Here is a 24,459-nt window from a genome sequence, read left to right on the forward strand (position 1 = left end):
TCTGAATGATTGTAAACTGCCTAGAGTTGCCTCTGGTGAGATCGGTGGCATATAAGTTTAATAAATAAATAAGCCTGGTAGCAGCTGAAAACCCACAGTTTCCTGAAGACGACATGATACAACTGTCCCCTAAAAGATAAAATCCTCTTTTGTAATAGTCCATAACTGATAACTTAACAGATATAGTTACAGGTGGCCCTTGACTTCACGACTGGGTCTCCTAGCAACTGTTTGAAGTTACAACAGACCTCCCTGGGTGTATTTACAACCTGATTCCAAGTTCTGATGGCCACACCTCCATGATCATGTGACTGCATGCCAGGTGCTCAGCAACCAGTCCACATTTATGGCTATTTGCAGCATTCTATGGTCACATGACCATGTTTTACGACGTTTTTGCAGATAACCAGCATTTACTTCTGGTTTTCAGTAAAATTGGCCCATACCAAAGCATTGGTTTACGTAACGGCCATGGGGCTCACTTAACAACCACTGTAAAAAGGTCATAAATAGAATCATTCGTGTAGGTGACCGGATTTACACCCTTCATAACTTATGACTGTGACGGGCAGGCTCCAGTACAGTCAAGCATCACGCGTAGTAAATTTAATTCTCCCCATAACCCATCCCTATTGGCTTTCCTCTCCCCTTTTCTTTTTAAAAATCTTCAGCCTGTATAAGATATAAATTACATGGACTTTTTCTTTTGGTATAAGAGAGAGAGGCAAGGAAAGTTGTAGTAGGAATAGGCACATTTAGTTTCCTAGACTTGGCTGTCGGTGTGGTAATCATGAGATTCATGGATGGTCTTTTTTCCCCCCCATTTCCTAGAGCTTTCATGAAAAAGCAGCAGCAGATGAGCGCCCTCAAAGTTATGCAACGCAATTGTGCAGCCTACCTCAAACTGCGCCATTGGCAGTGGTGGCGTCTGTTTACCAAGGTGGGTCAAAATAGTTAGACCTGGAAAAAGCCATCCGTTATTAGATAGGAGATCTTAACCATTGCACAATGACAGGGACAGCTAGATTTCTAAAAAGCGTCTTGAGTGGCTTCAAAACAATGGAGGAAGGGAGGGAGGGATGGGAAGTTGTGCTAGCCATTTCACTTCTACTAAATTGAAGCAGATTGAACATCTCAGAGATTTATAGAGCCATAAGTCCTTCCTCCCAAATATAAGGTTCCTGGGATAGGACTATTTTCTCCTTTCACGGATTGCATAGAAAGGAACATTTTTAGTACGATAACTATGCTAGACTGGGAAGTTAGAAGAAAAATCTCAGAAGGAGGCAGTGGAAATCCAGCTTGCAAGTGTAGGGGAAAGCCAATAAAATATTTGGAAAAGCCATGATGTAAAAGCACAGTTTTGCACAGTTCCCTACTCCTCTGCCACTTCCCTCCTGGTCATGAAATCTAGTCAGAAGGGAAATAAGCTTGGGTAGTTTACAAGACTGAAATTTTGCACAACCTCTCTCAGTCTTGTTTCCTTAACACTTGTGGTTGTTTTTTTCCCAGGTGAAGCCCCTGTTGCAGGTGACACGCCAGGATGAGGTGATGCAAGCGAAGGCACTAGAACTACAGAAAGTCCAAGAGAAGCACACAAAAACCCAACTGGACCTTAAGGAACTAGAAAACAAATACCAACAGGTAAATAGGAATGATTGAGAACCAGCCATCCTTCCCTCCAGCACACAATTGTGGTCTTTCTACAGCTGGAGCTTTTATCCATTCCTTTGTCACTTTTCTTCCTGATCTATGGGATTGTTCTTCTTACGGCCTCCTCTCTTTCTTTCGCTCAGATTGCTGAGCTGTTCTAAGTTTCTTTTGGTTTGCCAGGAAATTTCTCACTAGATTCGAGTAGCACTCGGCACTGGACTCCATTCTGCTAATTACTTTATCCCTGAACTTGATTGTTCACTTCCCTTTTTCTGAATCAGCCCTCATCATTGGAGAGTTATGTTCCATTTTCTCAGCCTAGCTCTGTCCCAGTGCCTGTATTCCAAAAATTCTCTTTCCAGTGTCTTCCATAAGGGGTCTCTAGGATGGTAGTAGAACCCTAGCTTGATTTTCATGCAGCATTTCCAGTTTACAGGTAGTAATAATAATAATAAAGTTGGAAGGGACCTTATAGGTCATCTAGTCCAATCCTCTGCTCAGGCAGGAACCCCTATACCATTTCAAACAAATGGTTGTCTAGTCTTTTCTTAAAAACTTCCAGTGTTGGAGCATTCATCGTTTCTGGAGGCAGGTTGTTCCCCTGATTAATTGTTCTAACTGTCAGGAAATTTCTCCTTAGTTCTAGGTTGCTTCTCTCCTTGATTAGTTTCCATCCATTGCTTCTTGTCCTGCCTTCAGGCGCTTTGGAAAATAGCTTGACTCCCTCTTCTTTGTGGCAGCCCCTGAGATATTGGAACGCTGCTATCATGTCACCCCCTCGTCCTTCTCTTCGTTAAACTAGACATACCCAATTCCAGCAACCGTTCCTTATATGTTTTAGCCTCCAGTCCCCTAATCAATTATAAGTCAAGGTAGTCCTTGACCTATGTCCATAATGGAGCCTGCCTATCATGATGTGAGTGGTAAAATGGTTACATGACCAACCTTATTTTATAACCTTTTTTGTGAAGGTTGTTAATTGAACCCGTGGTTCCATACAGGTATGGCTTCACCCAAAACTGGAAGTAAGTATCAGTTTTGGCAAACTGTTATAAAACATGATCACCTGGCTGTAAATGTGGCTGTGATGCCGAGCACCTGAAGTTTGGTCACATGTGGGAGGCAACCATTGGAACTTTGAATCCAGATCTTAAGTAGCCCCGAGGAGGGTCTTCACAACTTCAAATGGTTGCTAAGTAACCAGTCATAAGTTGAAGATAACCTGTAAAAGAACCTCAGGAAGTGAGGGAGAGGGAGAGGAAGACCTTCACCCAAGATACTTAAATCACACAGGGCAGCTCCATCCATTGTGGTGCTCTGAAGAAGAGCGCTCATGAACCTCACATTCGGTTCTCTTGATCCTACTTTTGTGGCAGCTTTCTGAGGAGAAGGCCATCCTGGCTGAGCAGCTGCAGGCTGAGACGGAGCTGTTTGCTGAAGCCGAAGAGATGCGGGCCCGGCTGGCAGCTCGGAAGCAAGAACTGGAGGACATCCTGCATGAGTTGGAGTCACGGGTGGAAGAGGAGGAGGAGCGATGCCAGCAGCTACAGGGGGACAAGAAGAAGATGCAACAGCATGTTCAGGTATGGAAAACCTCTTGGCTAAAGAGAGGTGCAGTCATAGAAGTCGCTAGTCCTGCCTGATTTTGTAAGGTTGATTCAGAGGTCAGTCTTCCAGTGGCAGAACACTCAGCACATACAACCATAATCTTATGTGGATCATTCATTACATAGCACAGAGATATTTTTTTTCATGCTGGCATTGAGCATCTGAAACTTTTTTTCTAGAAAGTTTTGTTTGGTTCTGAGAAGGTGACAAAAAGTCCCTTTGTGAGAAGGTGACAAAAAGTATTTGTTCAGATAAGCTTTGTAGGATATAAATGACATTTTCTTCCAAAGCACATGGTGAAGTTCATATCTTCGCAAGCAATGTGAGGTTAGATAGAAAAACCGTTTCATAGTTATCCACTGAATTTAGGACTAAGAAAGATTTTGAACCAGATCTTGTCCTATACTCTAATCCAGCCTTCCCCAGCCTCATATTTTCCAAATGTATATTGTACTAAATGTCCAACAGTCCTCAGCTAATATGGCCAATAACTATGTTGGCCAGAGGATTTTAAAAATGTTAGTCTTAGGGCTTTTTTTCTCATAGAACGCCCAGAACGGAGTTTCGGCACCTTTTTTGGATGGAACCTTGTAGGGTAGGCAAGGCAGGTAGTATGATGTGTGTGAGTTCTGGCACCTTTTTTTTTTTTTTTTTAGAAAAAAAGCACTGGTCTTAACACATTTGGAGGTCACCCATGGAGAAAAGGTGGTAACGCAACATGATTTTAGCTGTCCAATGGAATAAATACCACCACGAGTTTAGAAAGTTCTACTAAGCTTGCTGTTTATCTAGAAAAACCCAGTAGTTGATTCAGAAGTGTCGCCATCCCTTTGACCCATCGGGTATTTCACGGTTCTTTAGGACCTTGAAGAGCAACTGGAGGAAGAAGAGGCTGCTCGACAAAAGCTGCAACTGGAGAAAGTCAGCACAGAAGCCAAGCTGAAAAAGATGGAAGAAGATCTGCTGGTGCTTGAAGACCAAAACTCAAAGTTGCATAAAGTGAGTGCGGGCATTCCATTTTTGCCATGGAGGGAAATAAATATGTGTTATGTGGACTCTCCTCATAAATATGGGGTCTCTCTTTGGTCACCAAACGGATGGGTGCTAGAAAAGGAAGACAATTTATACCCGATTGGTATTGTTTGTTTGTTTATTTCCATTTTATTTTGCTTCTGCTATTTCTCCTTGAAGAAGCCCAGAGCAGTTTACAAGAGAAGGTGACAAAAATCTTAAAGAAAGCCGAAAGAGTATATACATACATCCCAAAAAAAATCATAAGTAAGAAAAACAAAACAAAACAATGACAAAATTAACGGCAGTCTGGTCATAGAGTAATTTTTAAATGCCTAAACTAGGGGTCTTCAAACTTGACCCTTTTATGATTTGTGGACTCCAACTCCCAGAATTCCTCATCCAGGCACGCTGGCTGAGGAATTGTGGGAGTTGAAGTCCACAAGTCATAAAAGGGCCAAGTTTGAAGACTCCTGGCCTAAACCGTAAATAAAAGAAGCTCTCCTTTGGTTGAGCTCAGTTCCTGATGACTTCATGGACACATCTGTGTTGTTTGCCATGAGCACCTTTTGGGATTTTTTTTTTAAACTTCCCAAGCTGGCCTTTATCTTTTGAATTTCTGGATGGCCTGTCGTTCCAAATGCTATAGTAACAAGGAGTATACCTATTTAACTTTCCTAGATCAGAAAGAGTTGGTTAGTTACTGCTACCTAGCTGGGTATTTGAACAAACAGGATTATTTTCAGTTGCTTTATGAGAGAAGATCATCTCATGAACATTTCTTTGGGAGAAGATTCCATAACTGGAGTACTGTCACGACAAGGTCCTAGTTTAGGCCATTGCGCTATGAACCAGACTACTGGTGGGACCATAGACATGGTTTCCCAGCTGATCTGAAACCGGGAGTGGGATGATATTGGAGGAAGCAATCTTTAAGGTGCCTGAACTTAAACCATTACTGCTAGTGCAGCATGGTATGCCCCTGGAGACAACAAATCCCTTAACTCTTGTGCACCTTCAAACATGATAGACTGCAATTCTCATAGCTGCTAGATATAATAGCTCAGTGGTGGCAAACCTATGGCACGGGTGCCAGAGGCGGCACTCAGAGCCCTCTCTGTGGGCACGCGCGCCGTCGCCCCAGTCCTAGGCCTTCAGCTGGGTTTTATAAAACCTTTTCGCTTTAGGCCTCCGCTGCCATGTGCAAAAATAAAAAAGGTTCAATCAGTCAATTTCAACTTCTGGCAGGAAAAAAAAAGATCTTGCAAAGTTGGAATTGATTGATTGAACTTTTTAGTCCCACTCAGTCTGCCATTACCACCGCAGCCATGCCCACCCAATTGGCCATGCCCACCCAATTGGCCACACCCAGCCAATGAGCCTCACCCACCCGGCACCCGACGATGCCTAAGTGGGTTTTGGGTTGCAGTTTGGGCACTCGGTCTCTAAAAGGTTCGCCATCACTGTAATAGCTAGTGGGTAAATCTTCTGTATAGTTACTGAAAGCCCGGCAAGGGAGATGAAAGAAACTGGAGACCAATAAAGAACCTGGACATTGACCAATAAGATGCATGGTGGGGTACCCAGATTTTGTTTTCCAGCTGCCCAACCTCATATATTCTCTTCCCTTTCCGGTTATTGCCTCCACTAGGAGAGGAAGCTGGTGGAGGAACGCCTATCGGAGTTCTCTTCTCACATGGCAGAAGAGGAAGAGAAGGTGAAGAGCCTGACCAAACTGCGCAATAAATACGAAGCCGTCATTGCCGACATGGAAGGTATGCCAGAGAACAGAGCAGTCTGCAGTGATCAGCTACCCAGATTATATTTAGTATGGATCTTTGGGCTGGCAAAGTAGACATCGCCCGTTCCTCATCCCTTGGCACCCAAGCCACTATCTCATGACTTGCATGTAAAATACTCCTAGACTAGAGCCTCTACGGTAGGAAGATAGAGAAGAGGATTCTAGAGGGGCCATTTCCCATAGACATTGAGCAATTCTGGGCCCAGGCATCTAATATTCCTAACCATGTGACTGTGCACCAAAATGCAGTGGGGTCCTTTCTCTTGCCTGGTTTTTCCCGTTTCTCTTTCCTCTCCTCCTTCCAGATCGACTCAAGAAGGAAGAAAAAGGCCGCCAGGAGCTGGAGAAGCTGAAACGGAAGCTGGACGGGGAGGCAGGCGACCTGCAGGAACAGCTGGTAGAACTGCAACAGCAGCTGGAAGAGCTCCGCCAAGCACTGGCAAAGAAAGAGGCTGAGCTGCAGGCAGCTTTGGCCAGGTAAGCATGTTCCCTCTTTCTCCTGGAGGAAAAGACACACAGTGAAGCAACCCAGAGGTTCCCTACAACAGTTTCCAAACCTTAATCATTTAAAGATGGGTGGACTTCAACTCCCAGAATTCCCCAGCCAGTTTTGCTGGAAGTTGAAATTCCACCCATCTTAAAACGCCCAAGGTTGGGAAACACTACTCCACAAGGACCTCTTTTTTTTTTCCATTCGAAATGTGTGACATGCTGATAACAACTTAATGTGCTTTGTGTAGCTTCTGTTGAGATGAGATCAGTGCAGGGCTTTGTTCAAGCTACGCTATAAATATCCAGGAGGCACATTGAGAAGGCACATCTCAAGCCTAAGGACCAATACAGATGGCAGCAACATTCAGGTCATTTGGAATATATGTGAATGGCTTTTGAAGAAACAATTTGCAAGGGGGATGGAGTGGAGAAAGGGAAGGAAGGAAGACCCCATCCAGATTTCCCTCTATATCTGTATACTTCCAAAAGAGAAACTCATTCAGGCAATTGTATTGAATATACTGAGAATGTTTTTTTTTCTGTGCTGCCAGAAGAGATTGTATGATACGTGAGTTCTCAGAGTAACCATCAATAAAACTTTGTTGATAGCAATAATACAGTATATTACTATCTATAATATACAACCTGGTATTACAGAAAATAGGGTGTGTTTATGGCAGTTAACTATATAACTTGCCTTGATTTATTTTTATAGTTGTTGGAATTATAAATCTGAGAGGAACAAATGGTAACTGTTATAAATTATTATTATTAGATTTTTATGCTCCCTTTTTTATTTGTGCCTCAAGGTGATGAACATACCTAATGTTCTTCCCTCCCATTTTCCCCACTACAACAACCCTGAGAGTACCTGGCCCAAATCACCCCAAATCACTCTCATGCCTATGGTGGGACTAGAATTCTCAGTCTCCTGATTTCTAGGGCAGCCCCTTAAACATTACACCAAACTGACTCTTCCATTCCTTCTTCTCCGTGCAATTCTGATCTAGTTCAAAGGATCTTGTATCTTTAATTCACTTTTTTAAAAGCCAGTTGTGCAGCAATTAATTATGTACTGTAAAAGGCAACTCATCTGCTTTTTACTTAATCAATTCTGGCCACTGGCCAATGTATCTGTTTGGGAATCTTGCTTCATTCTCCTTATTGGTAGTTCCTGGAGTTCTGGGGCCAATGCAGAAGGGAACAGCATGATATCAAGATTATGAGAGTGAATTAATTAAGCCAAGAGTCTGAAGAAGATTTCCACATAGGAAATTGGGGGAGAGGAGAAAACTGGAAAAATGCCAAGATGAACCTTGTCTCAGATGTATATCTAAAACAGCATTTTTTTTTAAACTTGGCAACTTTAAGATCTTCCAGCAAGCCATTCTAAGAGCCGAAGTCCACACATCTTAAACGTTGCCAAGTTTGAAAAACGTTGATCTAAGCAATCCTGAGAGATTGTGGGGAGGTGGAGCATGTGCCAAATGGGAAATTAGTAATAAACCATTAACAAGCAGAAGAGGAGTTTATTGATAGTTTATCTTGTGGCAACTTGGCAAGAAACCCAGTCAATAACATTTGAAGTCATTCAAGGAACCTATGCCTCAATAAATTCTTTATAAACTGTATGTTCTTTGTAAAGTCTTTTGAAGTTTCCAAGATTCTATATTCATACCAGGACTACTATTAAAAATACATGAAATCTCTGTAGGTCTTGCTGTCCTTGATCTTGCCAAGCTGTGTGGTGCTTGATCGTTACAATATCTTTTTTCTCTTTCTTCCCAGCTGTGGTAGGCTTTCTTCTTATCCTCTGCAAAGCCCACAGCGGCTCAGATAGAGGCTCCAGTACTTCTTACTTTTGATGTTCCTTTTTCTGATACGGAAATTGTGAAAAAAGAAAAGGGACTTATAGTTATTTTTACCAAACAGTATAAACAGTCACAGAACCTGTTGATAGAATAAACAAGATTTCTGAAGATAATTTTCACATAGGTTAGAGCAGGGGTAGGCAACCTTGGCTCTTTTATGACTCGTGGACTTCAACTCCCAGAATTCCTGAGCCAGCCATGCTGAGGGGAAAGGGAGAGGTTTCCATGCTGAGCCATGCTGGCTCAGGAATTCTGGGAGTTGAAGTCCACGAGTCATTAAAAGAGCCAAGGTTGCCTACCCCTGGGTTAGAGGGAGGATTTAATGTTGCTAAAGATTGGAAATCTCTGGAGCAGTATTTTTTCAACGTTAGCAACCTTTAAGTTGTGTGGACTTCAACTCCCAGAGTTCCCCACCCAGCCACCTGGCTGAGGAATTCTGGGAGTTGAAGTCCACATATTCTAAAGTTGTCAGGATGAGAAACACTGCTCTGGAGCAAAAAAGATGAAAGCTATTGATTATCAGAGATATAGAAAATTATAAAATGTATTGCCTGAACTCTTGGACTAAACACTTATAAGAGGCCTACTCCCCAATCCTTATGTGATGTCATGGTTTCTCCCTGAGAATCTTGGGAACTTCTGGTGGTTTGACTATATAAGGGGTGTCTTTGGGCTCTGCTCTCCTTCTCCCTGGATCCTTGCTGCAACTAGTCCCTACTTCCCATGTCCTTTGGTCCCCTTGACGTGTTCTTCTTACTCACCATGCAGAGTGGAGGAGGAATCATCCCAGAAGAACGCTGTGCTCAAGTCCCTGCGTGAGCTCCAAGCACAAATATCAGAACTGCAGGAGGACCTGGAGTCGGAGAAGATGGCCCGGGCCAAAGCTGAGAAACAACGGCGCGACCTGGGGGAGGAGCTGGAAGCTCTAAAGACAGAACTGGAGGACACCCTGGATTCCACAGCCACACAGCAAGAGCTACGGTAAAAGACGGGCATGGCCAGAGGTTGCTGCATCTCGGGTGAGGCATCTGGGTGCAGAACACAGCCTCGTTCCTCACCAATAAGTCCACAAATGCCACGGAAGCGGGTTGTCTCCCCTTGCTAATCTATCCGTTCTCTTCCTCTCTCAGGTCAAAACGGGAGCTGGAGGTGACAGAGCTAAAGAAGACCATTGAGGATGAGATCAAGGCACATGAAGTACAGGTGGTAGACATGCGCCAGCGTCACACCAGTGCTCTGGAGGAGCTGTCAGAGCAGCTGGAGCAGTCACGACGGGTATGTAGCCGGACGTGGAGCCTGCTAGGTGTGCTAGAATGAAACGAGAAGGGGAGATCTAAGGACCTGATGGGTTCAGCTGTGGTAGTTCTGACAGTGGTGAACTGCCTACTCTATTTACTGCCTAAATCAGTGTTTCTCAACCTTGACAATTTTAAGGCATGTGGACTTCAACTCCCAGAATTCCACAGCCAGCATTGCTGGCTGTGGAATTCTGGGAGTTGAAGTCCACATGCCTTAAAATTGTCAAGGTTGAGAAACACTGGCCTAAATGTGGAGTTCTAGTCATTTTGTACAGATAGTCCTCTATTTACGGTCACAATTGAACCCCAAATTTATGTTGCTAAGCAAGACAGTTATTAAAGTTTTGCATTTTGCAAACTTTCTTGCCACAGTTGTTAAGTGAATCACTGCAGTTGTTAAGTTAGCAACACACAGTTGTTAAGTGAACCTGGCTTCCCCACTGACTTTGCTTCTCAAATGGTTGCAAAAATGTTCACATGATCCCAGGACAATGCAACCATCATAAATACGTGCCAGTTGTCAAGCATCTGAATTTTGATCACGTGTGGATCATGGGGATGCTGCAACAGTGTGAAAAATGGTTGTAAGTCCCTTTTTTCAGTGCCGTTATAACCCTGAGCGGTCACTAGACAAATGGTTGCGAGTCGGGACTGCCTACCTGTAGAAGTGTGGAAATGCAGCTTGAGACTTACTCAGTGTGGAAAGTCAGGCCCAGAATGGGGTTTACTCCAAGAAGTATAAATGGTGCTAGTGCCAGAGAGCAGGAGAAGAAGGGAAATGTCTCACAGTTTACTTCTGTTATCTCCTTAGTTCAAAACTACCCTGGAGAAGGCAAAGCAAGCCTTGGAAGGGGAAAATGCAGAGATGCAGAAGGAAGTGAAGATCCTGCAAGGAGCCAGACTGGAATCTGAGCAGCGGCGCAAGAAGCTGGAGAGTCAAGTCCAGGAGCTGCAGCTCCGGGCAGCTGAGAGTGAAAGAGTCAAGTCTGAGCTCACCGACAGGCTGGTGAAACTGCAGGTGTGTAAACCCATTCGTGAGTCTGCATTTAAAAAAAAAGAAATAACTGAATGTTGAATGGCTGTGTTCTGCTTCAAAGTACTTGTATCCACAAAGCACTTCCTAGATCCTTGGACCCTTGGACCCTTCTGCAGCCTGACCACGTAGCTTAAAGGTCAAGTTAAAGGAGTTGAACCATGACACGGAGGTTGCAGAAAGTTGCCATGGGAATCATCTTTCCAGTTTTATTTCAGGCTCTTATATGTCTCTAGATGTCCTTCTGTGCCTTGCTGATTTTCTGCCATGCAACCCACAGAATTCTATGTTTAGTTTTCGTTATGCAAGGATTTTTTTTCTTTGCATAATTTTGCTACAAAGATGATGGAAGCTGTGAGATGACAGGGGAAATGCTGGCTAGCTGATTGATGTTTAATAGCAGAGATGTGAGGATGACCAACAGAATTCATGGGAGCAAGCTGGCAAACAGTGGGGAAAAAAGTGGTATCCAGGGGCATCCCTGACATAGCCCTGGCTAAAAGCTATGAAGCTAAAAGCTATGAAGGCCAGGGTCTTCTCTACTTTCTGAGTCTTCAGTAATCATGGTTAGTTTGATTTTCAGGCTTCTCTGCAGAACCATGGGAACTAGAAATGTTCATGCTTCAAAGATGAGTTTCGCAAAATATCGTCTGAGCCAGATACCACATCCTTGAATCTTTGGTGGAATGAATGTTATATGAAGCTCTGCCTTTATCCTTAGCTTTCCATTTGTGAGAATTTGATGATTTGATGTTCTTGGATGCATTTTCATTTTTCCATATTTTTTTCCCTTTTTCTATCTGCCTTGGGTTTCCATCTCCTGGAATCAGAACGAGCTTGATGGAGTCTCTGGTACCTTGGGAAGTGCAGAATCCAAGACAATAAAGCTTGCCAAGGACTTGGCTAGTGTTGAATCCCATCTGCAGGATACTCAGGTACATAGGAAGGGCGGGAGTGAAAGAAGCCCAGCAGCTGGGAGAACTACATTTGTTTGGGAATTAGGATGTAAAAGTATATGTACTTCGATTCTTGGTGAATTTTTAGAGACAGTCTTGGAAGCATAGAAACCTTAGCAAATAAAGAAATAGATTTATTTACTTATGTATCAATCATAGAGACTACCCCTCATAGAGTGACACTGGGCAGTGCACAGATAGACATAAAAACATAAAAGCTATATATAAATACCATAATAAAAACAATTAAAAGCAACATGGTCATAAATGTGATTGTGGCCAGTACACTCAATAATAGTAGTTTCTAATTAGTTGTAAAAGAGCTATGCAGAGGTCTGGGTTTAAAATGCAAAATGTGATTTGGAGCGTGCACGCAGCATTTCTTGGGAACCCTTTAAAAGCAGCTATGTCTTTTCCTGACATAAAGCATCAGGTTTCAAGTCCCCAGCTGGCTCAAAGAGTTCCCAAGAGATTTGCATGCATCCTCACCCATTCTGCTTTCCAATTCAGGTTTCCATATAGTCCCAGGCTTAACATGGAAACATTGTTCAAAGCTTGCTAAAGAGAAGTTATTTTGGAATTTTATAGATGTTCCAGAACTTGCCTGGCTCAGGAATTCTGGGAGTTGAAGTCCACAGATTGTAAAGAGGCCATAGCCTAATGCAGGGTTCTGCAAACTTGGCCCTTTTATGACTCGTGGACTTCAACTCCCAGAATTCCTCAGCCAGGCATGCTGGATGAGGAATTCTGGGAGTTGAAGTCCACGAGTCATAAAAGGGCCAAGTTTGAAGACCCCTGGTCTAGTGGTTAAGGCACCAGGCTAGAAAGCAGGAGGCCATAAATTCAAGTCCAATCTTAGCCATGAAAGCCAGCTGGGTGACTTTGGGAAGTCACTCTCTCTCAGGCCAACCCAATTCACAGAGTTGTTGTTGTGGGGAAAACAGGAGGAAGGTGTTGGATATGTTCACCAGGTTGAATTTTTGTAAAAAATAATAGGAGTGGGATACAGGTAGGGAGGGAGAGGGAGGGAGAGAGAGAGGGGAGGGAGGGAGGGAGAGATAGAGAGAGAGAGATAGATCATCTGATTCCTATGAGGAAGATCTCTATAAGATCTCTGACTTACACTTTTTATCCTTCTCTCCCACCTTCCATCCCAGGAATTACTCCAAGAAGAGACGAGGCAGAAGCTGAATCTGAGCTCCCGAGTCCGGCAACTGGAAGAGGAGAAAGGAGCTCTGCTAGAGCAGCTGGAGGAGGAAGAAGCTGCCAAGGCCAACTTCAGTCGCCAGATGCAGAATCTGCAGCAGCAGGTGGGGTAGGATGAGAAAGATATGGCCACAGAAGGAAACACAACCTAAGCAAAACATCATCAAAGAAAATTAAAAGGTCTAATTTAATGAGAAAATATCAAACGATGCGTTTTTGTATCGTTTTACATATTTGATGTGGCTACTTGATTTAATAAAGCTCCTCCTCCTCCTTCCTCTTTTCTCCTCAATCAGAACTTATTCTTCTTTCCTCAGGGGTTTGATTAGGAAAATATGGTTCCAGGCCCAGTTCTGCCAAATCTCTTTTCCTTGCCTCTTGATAAAACACCCTACGGTTATATTTTAAAACAGTTCTGCGAAGACATCATATGGAGATACATCATGAAGGTCATGGAGGAGAGGAGCAGACTTTTGTGTTCTGCAATAAGCTTCCATTCCCTCAGCATCTTCCGTAGTGGAGATGGATAGAGTCTGAGTGATTTTTCTTGGCTCTTTTACCAGGTGATGGAGACCAAGAAGAAACTGGAGGACGATGCTGGAGTAGCAGAATCAATTGAGGAAGCTCGGCGCCGGGCAACCAAGGAACTAGAGGCCCTCTCCTTGCGCTACGACGAACGGGTTCAGGCCTGTGACAAGCTGGAGAAAGGGCGGACCCGCCTGCAGCAGGAGCTGGATGATGTCACTGTGGCCCTTGACCAACAGCGCCAGGTGGTCTCTGCCCTCGAGAAAAAGCAGAAGAAATTTGACCAGGTGAGGCCTTTGTGTCATCTATCAGGTCTTCACTTTACGCATGGTATAGTTGCATCCTACAATGGTGGGGTCTTGCCTTGAATTCTGATCTTAAATCCTTTTGTTTCTCTAAAATAAAAAGGTTGTATCCCCATAAACTGAGCAGTTAACTCCCTTGTAATGAGATGGCCTTCTTATCCTCTCAGAGATCTCCATCACAACCATCCTCATACCCAAATTGCCTCTTCAGGCCAGGTGGCCTTGCTGCCTATCTGCTTATTTGATGAAATTGTTAAACCTGGGAGAAAAACATACCCCCCCCCCCCAATTTGATATGGAAATTTTGGATTCTCTCTTCCCATTTTCCCTCCAACCCTCTACCCTTTTTTTTATTGAAAAGTTTTATAAAAGTTACAATATAAACCCCAAAACCAACCCACCCTAACCCCCCCCTCTCCCTGCCCCACTTCCCAGAGCAGAATACAGGGTTACAAATATAATAATCATAATCTAACTAACATTAACCAACTATTTAAATAACCAAGTCCATAATGCGCTTTAACTCCCCTTTAACATAAATATAATAATAATAATTAAAACATAAACAAACCCTCTACCCTTTCACTTATTCATACACACACTTTCTTCAAGTACGGGAAACCAAGGTTGGTTTACTTGAGTTTGTTTTGTTTGATTTTTGGCTTTTTATTAGTGCAAACAACACATCAAAAATATTGAACATAGTTACAAAGGGAAGAAAAAACAGTAACACAAAAGCAAATGTAAAAAAATCAATGAAAATATTTCTGTCTACCAAACTATTTGTACAGATAGTTCTCGTTTAACAACCCAGTTGCTTAACAACCAAAGCTACGAAGGACTCCAAAAAGTTACTGACAACTTGTCCTCAAAGTTATGACTGTTGCGCTACCCCACCCCTGCCCCATGGTCATGTGATTAAATCTTGGGCCCTTGTAACCAACTTGATTGGTTGCACCATCACAGTCATGTGACCGCAATTTTTTACTTTTCTGCCAGTTTCTGTCAATTTTGCTGGCTTCTGATGAAAAACACCCATTTAGAAGAATGGATTTGCTTAGTGACTACATGGTTCGCTTAATGGCCATGTGATTCACTTAATGACCATGGTTAACTTGCTTTACAACTGTCATAAAAATGGCTGTAAAATCCAGTCAGTTCACATAGTGACCTGCTTAACTACTGCAAGGATTTACAACCCAACTCAATTGTGGACATTAAATGAGGACTGTCTGTCCAGACAGTTAATAATTACTTCATTAATAGAACTAGAAAAATATTCCAAATTTGAATGAAATCATTAAGGATAAAATCAATCCAGAGAAAGTTGTAATTTGGTGTTCTAAAGTTTTGCAATGATTAAATTGGAACCGAATAGGAAAACAGCATTAATTTCTTGTGTAGCAAGAACAGTTCATGTGTTCGTACACATATTTTTAGTGAAGAACATGTACTACTAAGCCATGTTTGGGCTTTTGACAGATGTTGGCTGAGGAGAAGCTGATCTCAGCCCGCCATGCTGAGGAGAGGGACCGTGCAGAAGCTGATGCCCGTGAGAAGGAGACCAAGGTGTTGTCCCTGAGCCGTGCCTTGGAAGAGGCTCTAGAAATAAGGGAGGAGCTGGAGAGGCAGAACAAGCAGCTGCGAGCAGAAATGGATGACCTGGTCAGCTCCAAGGATGATGTTGGCAAAAATGTAAGTTTATTTATTTATAGCCAGCTTGGTCTAGCACAGCGGTTCTCAACCTATGGGTCGCGACCCCATTTGGGGTCGATCGACCATTTCACGGGGGTCGCCAAGCAAGGCTGTCCGCCATTTTTTTTGTCTGCCATTTTTTTCCCCTTTTTCGGCGGATGCCTTACCTCCCTTGGGCTGGGCCAGCTGGTGGTCGGCCTGCTCCGTCTCTGCCGCTTGCCAGCTACGCCTCGGCCAGCGCAGGGGGCGGAACCACGCATGCGCGGCGCTCCCGACTTACGACCGGTTGGTAGTCCTCGACTTACGACCGGTTGGGGGTCGCGGCATTAAAAAGGTTGAGAACCACTGGTCTAGCAGTTAAGTGCTGAGGTAGAAACAAGAGACGGAGAGTTCTAGTTCTGCCTTAGGCCTGAAAGCCAAATCACCAGGAGACTGAGAGTTCTAGTCCACCTTAGACATGAAACTGGCTGGGTGACTTTGGGCCAGTCATTCTCGCTCAGCCGAACCTGCCTCACAGAGTTGTTGTTGTGGGGAAATTAGGAGGAGGAAGAAGTATTAGGTATGTTTACTGCCTTAAGTTATTTATAAAAATAGTAAAGGCGGGAGTGGAGTGGAGTGGAGTGGAGTGGAGTGGAATAGAATAGAATAGAATAGAATAGAATAGAATAGAATAGAATAGAATAGAATAGAATAGAATAGAATAGAATAGAGCTGGAAGGGACCTTGGAGGTCTTCTAGTCCAGCCCTGTGCTTAGGCAGGAGAACCTATACCATCTCAGACAGGTGGCTTTTCAGTCTCTTCTTAAAAGCCTCCAATGATGGAGCGCCCACGATTTCTGGAGGCAAGCTGGTTAGGAAGTTTCTTCTTAATTCCAGGTTGCTTCTCTCTTTGATCAGTTTCCAACCATTGTTTCTAGCCCTGCCCTCTGGTGCTTTGGTGAATAACGTGACACCCCTCTTCTTTGTGGCAGCCCCTCAAATACTGGAATACTGCTATCATGTCACCCCTATTTCTTCTTTTCTTTAAACTAGGCAAACCCAAGTCCTGCAGCCGTTCTTCGTATGTTTTAGTCTCCAGGCCTTTGATCATCTTAGTTGCTCTTCTCTGTATTTTTTCCAAAGTCTGAACATCTTTTTTGTAGTATGGTGACCAAAATTGGTTACAGTATTCGAGGTGTGGTCTCATTAGGGCTCTAGTAATCCAGTTAAATATCCAGTTAAATATTTACTTTAACACTGGTATAATTGGTGCTTCTGAGGAAGACAGGTTTCTGTGGTCGATGGATGGGACATGTCGACGTTATATAATAGTCATGAAAGAAGGATTCTCCTAGTACTCTTGACCCTGAAGGAGAATGCTGTCAGCCTTATGAGGTGGACCACAGATGATTCATCTCTTACCAAGGGATTTTTACCTTTTTAGTATTCTGGATATTTAGTAATTCAAGAATATTGTGGTTTCCAGACCATCGGCCTCTGAAGCCAATGGCATTGTGATGGCACCATATGTCAACGTTCTCTTAGGCAACCTACCCACCCCTGTCCCCTATTTCTATAAAAAAAATACATGTCGTTCTTCTGTTTCTGACACTTCTGCTTTGGGATCAGGTGCATGAGCTTGAACGCTCCAAGCGGGCCTTGGAACAGCAGGTTCAAGAGATGCGAACCCAGCTGGAGGAACTGGAAGATGAGCTGCAGGCTGCAGAGGACGGGAAGCTGCGCTTGGAGGTCAATATGCAGGCCTTGAAGGCACAGCACGAGAGGGAGCTGCAGAACCGGGATGATGCTAATGACGACAAGAAGAAACTGCTCAGCAAGCAGGTAAGAGGAAGGAGAGGTGGAGGTGGATGGCCCCCCAAATCTGATCAGTCTTTGCTGATCTAGATGTGATTTAAGATCAACAAGAGGGATTGGGAAGTGCTTCAGGCAATGTTTCTCCCATTTGGCAGCTTTAAGATGTGTGGACTTCAATTCCCATAATTCCCCAACCAGCCATACTGGCTGGGGAATTCTGGGAGTTGAAGTCCAAACATCTTATAGCTGCCCAGGTGGAGAAACTGACTTGATGCTCATTCAAAGTAAAGAAGTGTTCCCTGACTATATTTCTAGCAATCTCAAAACTACAATCCTATCCATTCATTTGGTTTTACAATTTCCTGGAGAAGGTTGAGCCAAACTACATCTGCTTCTCCTGTACTACCTGTTAACATTTTGATATCTTCATTGAGCAGCAGATCAGTTTTTTTATTCCTTTTAATGAACTTATTACTTGACCACACTCATTTTAGTTCCCTTACAATCAAAAACTCCAGCATTACATGATTACTTCCCAAGTTTTTACTCATTCAACATCCTTTACTAAGTCTTCCTTCTTGGTTAGTATCAATTTAGGATGGCTGCTGTTCTTGCGCTTTTCTTTACCCTGTAAAAAAGGAAGTTGCCAGCAAGATAAGCCAGGAATTTCATCTTTACATCTCAGTAGATGTAAAGATGATTAAGATCTCCCTTTGTGGCTCTTTAAATCATCTGCAAATTCAGTTTAAGTTCATTGGACAGTATTTCCTGCCCACATCAATTCTGAAAGATTTTGAGAGCAGCGGCGAATAACTTTCCTTGGGGGGAAATTAGAGACATAGCTTCGACAAATTTGGGGACTAAAAGTATTTTTAAGACTTTCTTTTTGAAAAGATATTTGGGAAATTGGTGAAATAAATTTGGACTTAAAAATTGGAAGATGGATGTTATCGATATCTAGTGGTGAACCTCGGCATTACAATTTATTATGCTTAAAGAAAATTTGGGAAGCCCAGACATAGATAAGGCTCTTTGTTGTTCCTGGAAACTTTCACTTTTGCAGACTGCAGCTGGGAAAAGGGGGGAAAAATCCTTGGGCTGTTTTATCTGTATGAAGGAGACAGTAAACCATTCTGGATTGGCCGGCCTGGATTACAAATATTGACTGACTTTTAGTTTCAAGAATTATCAACAAATATTAAGAAACAATAGAAAAGTTGCTCCTGGACTATTTCTCTTTGGAAGAAACATGGATAATTAATAAGAAAATGTAAATGGACTTCAGAAAGAAATTCTTTCCATGTTGAAATCAATTCAAGAGACAATTGTTTTAAATTATGAGGAGACTAAAAATAATTTAAATAACATAAATGAGCAACTCTCCAACTTAAACTTACAAGCAAAAAACGTTCAGAAAATAACTACGTATAAAGAATGAACTAGCAACTCAGAAACCAGAAGAAAAAAATAGAGGAAACTGATATAAAGATGGAGAGTTCGAAAGAAGAAACCAACAGACAGGCACAGATAAATAAAAATTTGGAAGACCCAGATATAATACCAGAAATGGAAAAGACATTTTACTTTTCAAGACTTCAGAACATATTTGAGGACAAGGAAGAAGAATTGATAGAATGGATGATAGAGCTGTTAGGAGAAATGCTGAAAACTGGAGAACAAGAAACTAAAAGAGAAACTGAAGGAGAAAGAAAATGGAGGCTGTTTAACAAATATAAATAGATTAAGCATTTTTACAAAAACACTTTAATTAAATTGTCTTTTTTAATCCAAATAATATATACAGAAACAGAGGAAGAAATACTTGGTGATCTAAATGCACTGGATTGCAAAGTTATTTGGCAAAGGAAGAAAGCTAGAGTAAGACTGAAGAAAATAGAGGTCCTGACTAATTAGATGAGATGTTATACCATCTAATGCAGGGGTCCCCAACCCCCGGTCTGTGGACCGGTACCGGGCCGTGGCATGCCAGCAATTGGTCTGCACAAACAAGCAAAGCCCCATCCGCGGGATGCAGGCAGCACACAAAACCACGTACCCTCCGGTCCTCGGAAAAACCTCTCTCCACGGAACCGGTCCCTGGTGCCCAAAAGGTTGGGGACCTCTGATCTAATGGATGTTTGAATATGATTAAAAGAATAGACAATTGTTAGAAATAAAAAGACCATTATAAATTAGAAGGATGTGATTTGTAACTAGGATAACATAATTTTCTATAAGATGGGAAATATGAAAATACTGAGAGGATCGGTATAAGGGAAGCTTTTAATTACCCAAATTATGAGAAAAATGATAATTGATAAAGTTATTTTGAATATTGATGAAAAATTAAAATTGAAAAAACAGGATATGGATTGAATAAGGGAACTCTGATTGCAAATACATTTGAGATATGTTTTGGCTAGAGAAGATATTATAAACTGATATTATTGACACTATGTATAACATTAGAAACATGTGATGAAGATGTTTATATTTAATTGTATAGGTATTAATAGCAGTAAGAATTATATTTGCATAGTGTGAAAAAATGATTATTATTGGAAGAAGAGAGGATCATGGAAATACTGGATGGTGTAGTATTGGATATTTTGAGTGAAAGTTAATATGTACCACTGAATGATAAAGGAACCTAGACATCGAGTTATTTATTAAGTACTTATGATTGTAAAACTTGAAATTAATAAAATATTCATATAAAAAAAGAAGGAAGGGAAAGAGCAGAGGAAGGGAAGAAGGGAGGGAGGGAGGGAGGAAGGAAGTTAGGAAGTTTTTTAATCACCCTTTCCTTCCCATTTGCCCATCTCATGTCTTATATTGACCTTGGTAATTATAATAATTAAAGCAAAACCAAGCTCTAGATCTATGTCTAAATGCAGAGCAACCTGCTGCTCAATCTTGGTTGGCATTTTGATACCAACATCTAATTAAATAACCTTTAGGATCAAACAAAAAATTCTGAGAGGTTTTAGCAAGTTACAACCCATGTCTTTTCCTTGGTTGAGCAAGCAATGGTGATGCCAGCTGGATTTCCCAACTTTGACAAATTTCTAAGTATAAGGACTTCTGCTCCCAGATTTCCACAGCCAGCATACCATTGCTGAGAATTCTGAGAGTTGAAATTCAGTCATCTTCAGTTTGCCAAGGTTGGGAAACATTGGACAATATTACTTTTATTTGCATTGCCACATATTTTAATGCAGATTTTTTTTTCAACAAGATTCTCAAATTCATTCATTCTTAGCAGGAATGGATATTTTTAACCTACAGTGCAACTCCTTCCTTCTTTTGTTTATATTCTATTTGAACAAATCTTATCCTTCAGTTGCTGTTTTGCACCTAGGGCGATCATGACTAGTAACTTAGTCCTGCCATCCATTCAGCCCTTTGATTGGACAATTTCTGAGAGGTATAATCCCGTCTGCAAAAGAGAGAAAAAGAGAGAAAAGCAAGCAGCATTCTTAGTTTTTAATGTTCCTTTTAGGATTGCTTCCAATGCAATCCTAAAGTGATCTTGCTGCTCTATCAAAGCGTATCTTGTTCCTTCTGTGAAGACCTCTGTATCTTTTATTCCATTTCCAAGTTGCAGTAGGATAGTGAAGTCTCAGAGCACGACGTAACCTTGACCGCAGAACAAAACGGCAGCATTCTGCTGACGCTTTCTCTCTTTCAACTCCGCAGGTGCGAGAGTTGGAGGCGGAACTGGATGCCGAGAGAAAGCAAAGGGCCCAAGCGCTTGCTGCCCGGAAGAAGTTGGAGATGGATCTTCAGGAAACCCAGGCACAACTGGATGCTACCACCAAGGGAAGGGACGAAGCTTTGAAACAGCTGCGCAAGTTGCAGGTATCTTTCGGTGTCAATGTAGGCAACTAGGGAGAGAGGTCCTAGGTTTTTTTTTAAAGGGCTATTTTATACCGAGTTTTAACTTTCATAGTATAAGAAGTTGTGTTTCTGTTCCAGAGAGCTTCCATTGGCATGGGGGAAATCTTTAAATAAGTAAAAAGGGGAATGTGGTGGAATGTAGTCTGGATTCCCAGGAGGGAGGGGCCTCATTCCAGAGGACCAAGAGGCTGCGAAGTTTAGATAATTTGGCTGGAAGAAAAAGTGTTCAGACACCTCCTCCCTGGAAGGTCTCAGTATCTTTAGTCATGCAAGTAGTTGCTTTGCTTTGGCAAAATTTCAGTCTATAAGTGAGGAACAATAAAAGAAACCGCTTAGAAGTAACTCTGCATGTCTTCCTTGGTTTTTGGAGCCTGACAGAGAAGAACATACAGGTAGTCCACATTTAGCTATCACAATTCAGACAGGTTACTGGTCATTAAGCAAAGCATTTGCTAAATGAAAGGGTGACTATGCTTATGATCTTACTTCAGCTTTGCTTTATAGACCAGTGAAGGTTGTAAATGAGAGGATTGGTCATCAAGTTACTTTTTCATTACTGTTGTTAACTAGGAACCGTTGCTAAATGTGGCAGTTGCTAAATGAAGACTATCTGTACTGTAGTATTATTCTAGTTTTATATAGATATTTATATGTAAGCTTACATTCAAAAGGGTATCCATCAATATTGTATAGTAGTAGTAGTAGTAGTAGTAATAGTAATAATAATAATAGTAGTAGTAGTAGTAGTAATAGTAATAAAGTTGGAAGGGAGGTCATCTAGCCAACCCCCTGCTCAGGCAGGAAACCCTACACCGTTTCGGACAAATGGCTGCCCAGTCTCTTCTTAAAAACTTCCAGTGTTGGCGCATTCACCGCTTCTGGAGGCAGGTTGTTCCACTGGTTAATTGTTCTCACTGTCAGGAAGTTTCTCCTTAGTTCTAGGTTGCTTCTCTCCTTGGTTAGTTTCCATCCGTTGTACATAGCCTTTGGCTTAAGGTGCAGCCCCCAAACCGATAACCTTGTGCTACTTTCATTTTTCTCTTAATTCCAGGCCCAGATGAAGGAACTCTGGCGAGAGGTTGAGGAAGCCCGGGCAGCTCGTGAGGAGATTTTTATTCAGTCTCGTGAGAGTGAGAAGAAGCTGAAAAATCTGGAGGCAGAACTACTGCAGCTTCAGGAGGTGAGCAGGAGGCTCTGTAATGTGTGGTGCTGAACAGGAATATGAGTCTAGGAGAGAGATGTGGACTGCAACTCCCAGAATGTCCCAGAGCAGATATGCATAACATGTACACTAATTCAATCTGAGCCTCCAAAATACATTCCTTAACAAAATAGGACCTCTTAGCTCCTGGTAAGTGTAAGATAGGAATCCCCGCTTTGTTGGTGGAAGGTTCTGAATCAGAAGGCAGTGGGAAATATACCAATTGACAGCAATAGCAATAGCACTTAGACTTATATACTGCTTCACAGTGCTCTACAGCCCTCTCTAAGTGTTTTACAGAGTCAGCCTATTGCCCCCAACAATCTGGGTCCTCATTTTACCAACCTCGGAAGGATGGAAGGCTGAGTTAACCTTGAAACAGTTAGAATCGAACTCCTGGCAGTAGGCAGAATTAGCCTGCAATACTGCATTCTAACCACTGCGCCACCATGGCTCTCTGATCAAAGATTCTTCCAAGAAGCTATATCATATCCAGCTCACTCCATCTTTGGCTACATGTTTTCCATCACTTGTAGGAACTGGCAGCGTCAGAGCGAGCCAAGAGGCAGGCCCAACAGGAGCGTGATGACCTGGCAGATGAGCTGGCCAATGGGAACAGTGGCAAGTAAGTGCACAGGAACCTTACTCCCACTTTCTGAGTTCCATTTTCACCCTTTTGTATGGAATGGATTGTTCATAATTAATCTGATCTGGATTGATTAACAGATTATAATTGGACTGGAATCGTGGTTGTTGAACAAAGCAGTGGTTAAATAGTAGGGACACAGGCAGGCAGCTAAGGCTTGTAGTGTGCCTTAGCATGCAGGCAAGGAACACATTAAAATCCTTTTTACTGTATTCTGCACCTTCTCCTGCAGGCTTCCCCATTGACTTTCTGGGAAACCTGGCAGAGATGATTGCAGTGGTGATCACATGATTGCAGAGCACTTGGTAACTGGTTATAAGTCTGAACAGGTTACCGAGCACCCAGATCGAGACCACATGACCGTAGTGTGTGTGTGTGTGTGTGTGTGATGTTTTTTGATGGTCGGAAGTGCTTTACAAGCCATAAAGCACCCTTTCATAGGCTGTTGTTAATTTAAACAATCATGGATTTTAACGGTTGTTCAGCAAGGACTACCTATAGTAATTAATTCTACAACTGCCATAAGGTTACTGCTGACTATTATTACCGACAGTCTTTCATCCTGTTGTGTTCTCATCTATTTTTGTGACTGCTTTTAAAAATGGTAAAATGCAGTTGTCAGTACCAGAGTCAGTTTGTGTTGGCCAGCCTAGCCAAATGTTCAGCAAGGAAAATATGCTGGTGGAACCACAATTAGAAGCTTGTAATAATGTTGCCATACCACACAGGAGGCAATTAGCGGATAATGCCAATAATAGAGATCTTTGCTTAATGAGATCATTGACATGAATATGCCAGGAGAGTTTTAGCCATTAGATGGCCATTTTATCTGACACAGAACCGTGGTGTGCAACCTCTCTTTTGTGCCCGTTGGATTGCAGACAAAGCAATGACTCAACTAATCGTGTAGAAACAGCCTCAATGCTCTTGAGGATGTCCTCTTAGTTTCCTGCCAGGCACAAAGCCCTAATTCACCACTGTTGTTTTTAATCTCCATTTAAGGTCCGCTCTTCTAGATGAAAAACGCCACTTGGAGGCAAGAATTGCACAGCTGGAGGAGGAACTGGATGAAGAGCAAAGCAACATGGAACTCATGAATGACCGCTACCGTAAGCTCAGCATGCAGGTAAGATGGCTGCTTCTAAGCAGGTTGAATCTGGACTGTTAAATTCAGCCAGTGCCAAAACCTCCTTCTGATTTCTCTCTCATTCTGTCCTCCTTGCAGGTGGAAACAATCACCACCGAATTGGCAGCAGAGCGCAGCTTCTCTCAGAAGACTGAAAACGCCCGGCAACAGCTGGAGCGCCAGAACAAAGACCTGAGGGCCAAGTTGGGTGAGATGGACTCATCTGTGAAGTCCAAGTACAAGTTGGCCATTGCAACTCTGGAGTCCAAGGTGGCCCAGCTAGAAGAACAGTTGGAACAGGAGTCCAGGTGAGACGATGACAGCATCACTGCTGGCAT

The 24,459-nt window shown here is 42.5% G+C and overlaps 1 protein-coding gene across 1 annotated transcript in view; it reads left to right on the plus strand.

The window, feature by feature from the left end:
• Nucleotides 1-24,459, plus strand: part of LOC107283087 (myosin-10-like) — a 73,131-nt gene that overhangs the window by 38,450 nt on the left and 10,222 nt on the right. The window contains exons 20-38 of the mRNA XM_029283138.1: nt 832-940; nt 1,513-1,644; nt 3,030-3,236; nt 4,123-4,260; nt 5,924-6,047; nt 6,379-6,550; nt 9,205-9,417; nt 9,567-9,711; nt 10,546-10,752; nt 11,598-11,702; nt 12,881-13,033; nt 13,493-13,741; nt 15,242-15,454; nt 17,063-17,275; nt 20,948-21,109; nt 22,200-22,328; nt 22,886-22,974; nt 23,998-24,121; nt 24,221-24,429. Of these exons, the coding sequence (XP_029138971.1) occupies nt 832-940; nt 1,513-1,644; nt 3,030-3,236; nt 4,123-4,260; nt 5,924-6,047; nt 6,379-6,550; nt 9,205-9,417; nt 9,567-9,711; nt 10,546-10,752; nt 11,598-11,702; nt 12,881-13,033; nt 13,493-13,741; nt 15,242-15,454; nt 17,063-17,275; nt 20,948-21,109; nt 22,200-22,328; nt 22,886-22,974; nt 23,998-24,121; nt 24,221-24,429 (3,093 nt within the window). The remainder of the gene's footprint in view (nt 1-831; nt 941-1,512; nt 1,645-3,029; nt 3,237-4,122; nt 4,261-5,923; nt 6,048-6,378; nt 6,551-9,204; nt 9,418-9,566; nt 9,712-10,545; nt 10,753-11,597; nt 11,703-12,880; nt 13,034-13,492; nt 13,742-15,241; nt 15,455-17,062; nt 17,276-20,947; nt 21,110-22,199; nt 22,329-22,885; nt 22,975-23,997; nt 24,122-24,220; nt 24,430-24,459) is intronic.

Source organism: Protobothrops mucrosquamatus, unplaced genomic scaffold, assembly GCF_001527695.2.
Source record: "Protobothrops mucrosquamatus isolate PMUCROS unplaced genomic scaffold, P.Mucros_1.0 scaffold25, whole genome shotgun sequence".
Lineage (NCBI taxonomy): Eukaryota > Metazoa > Chordata > Lepidosauria > Squamata > Viperidae > Protobothrops > Protobothrops mucrosquamatus.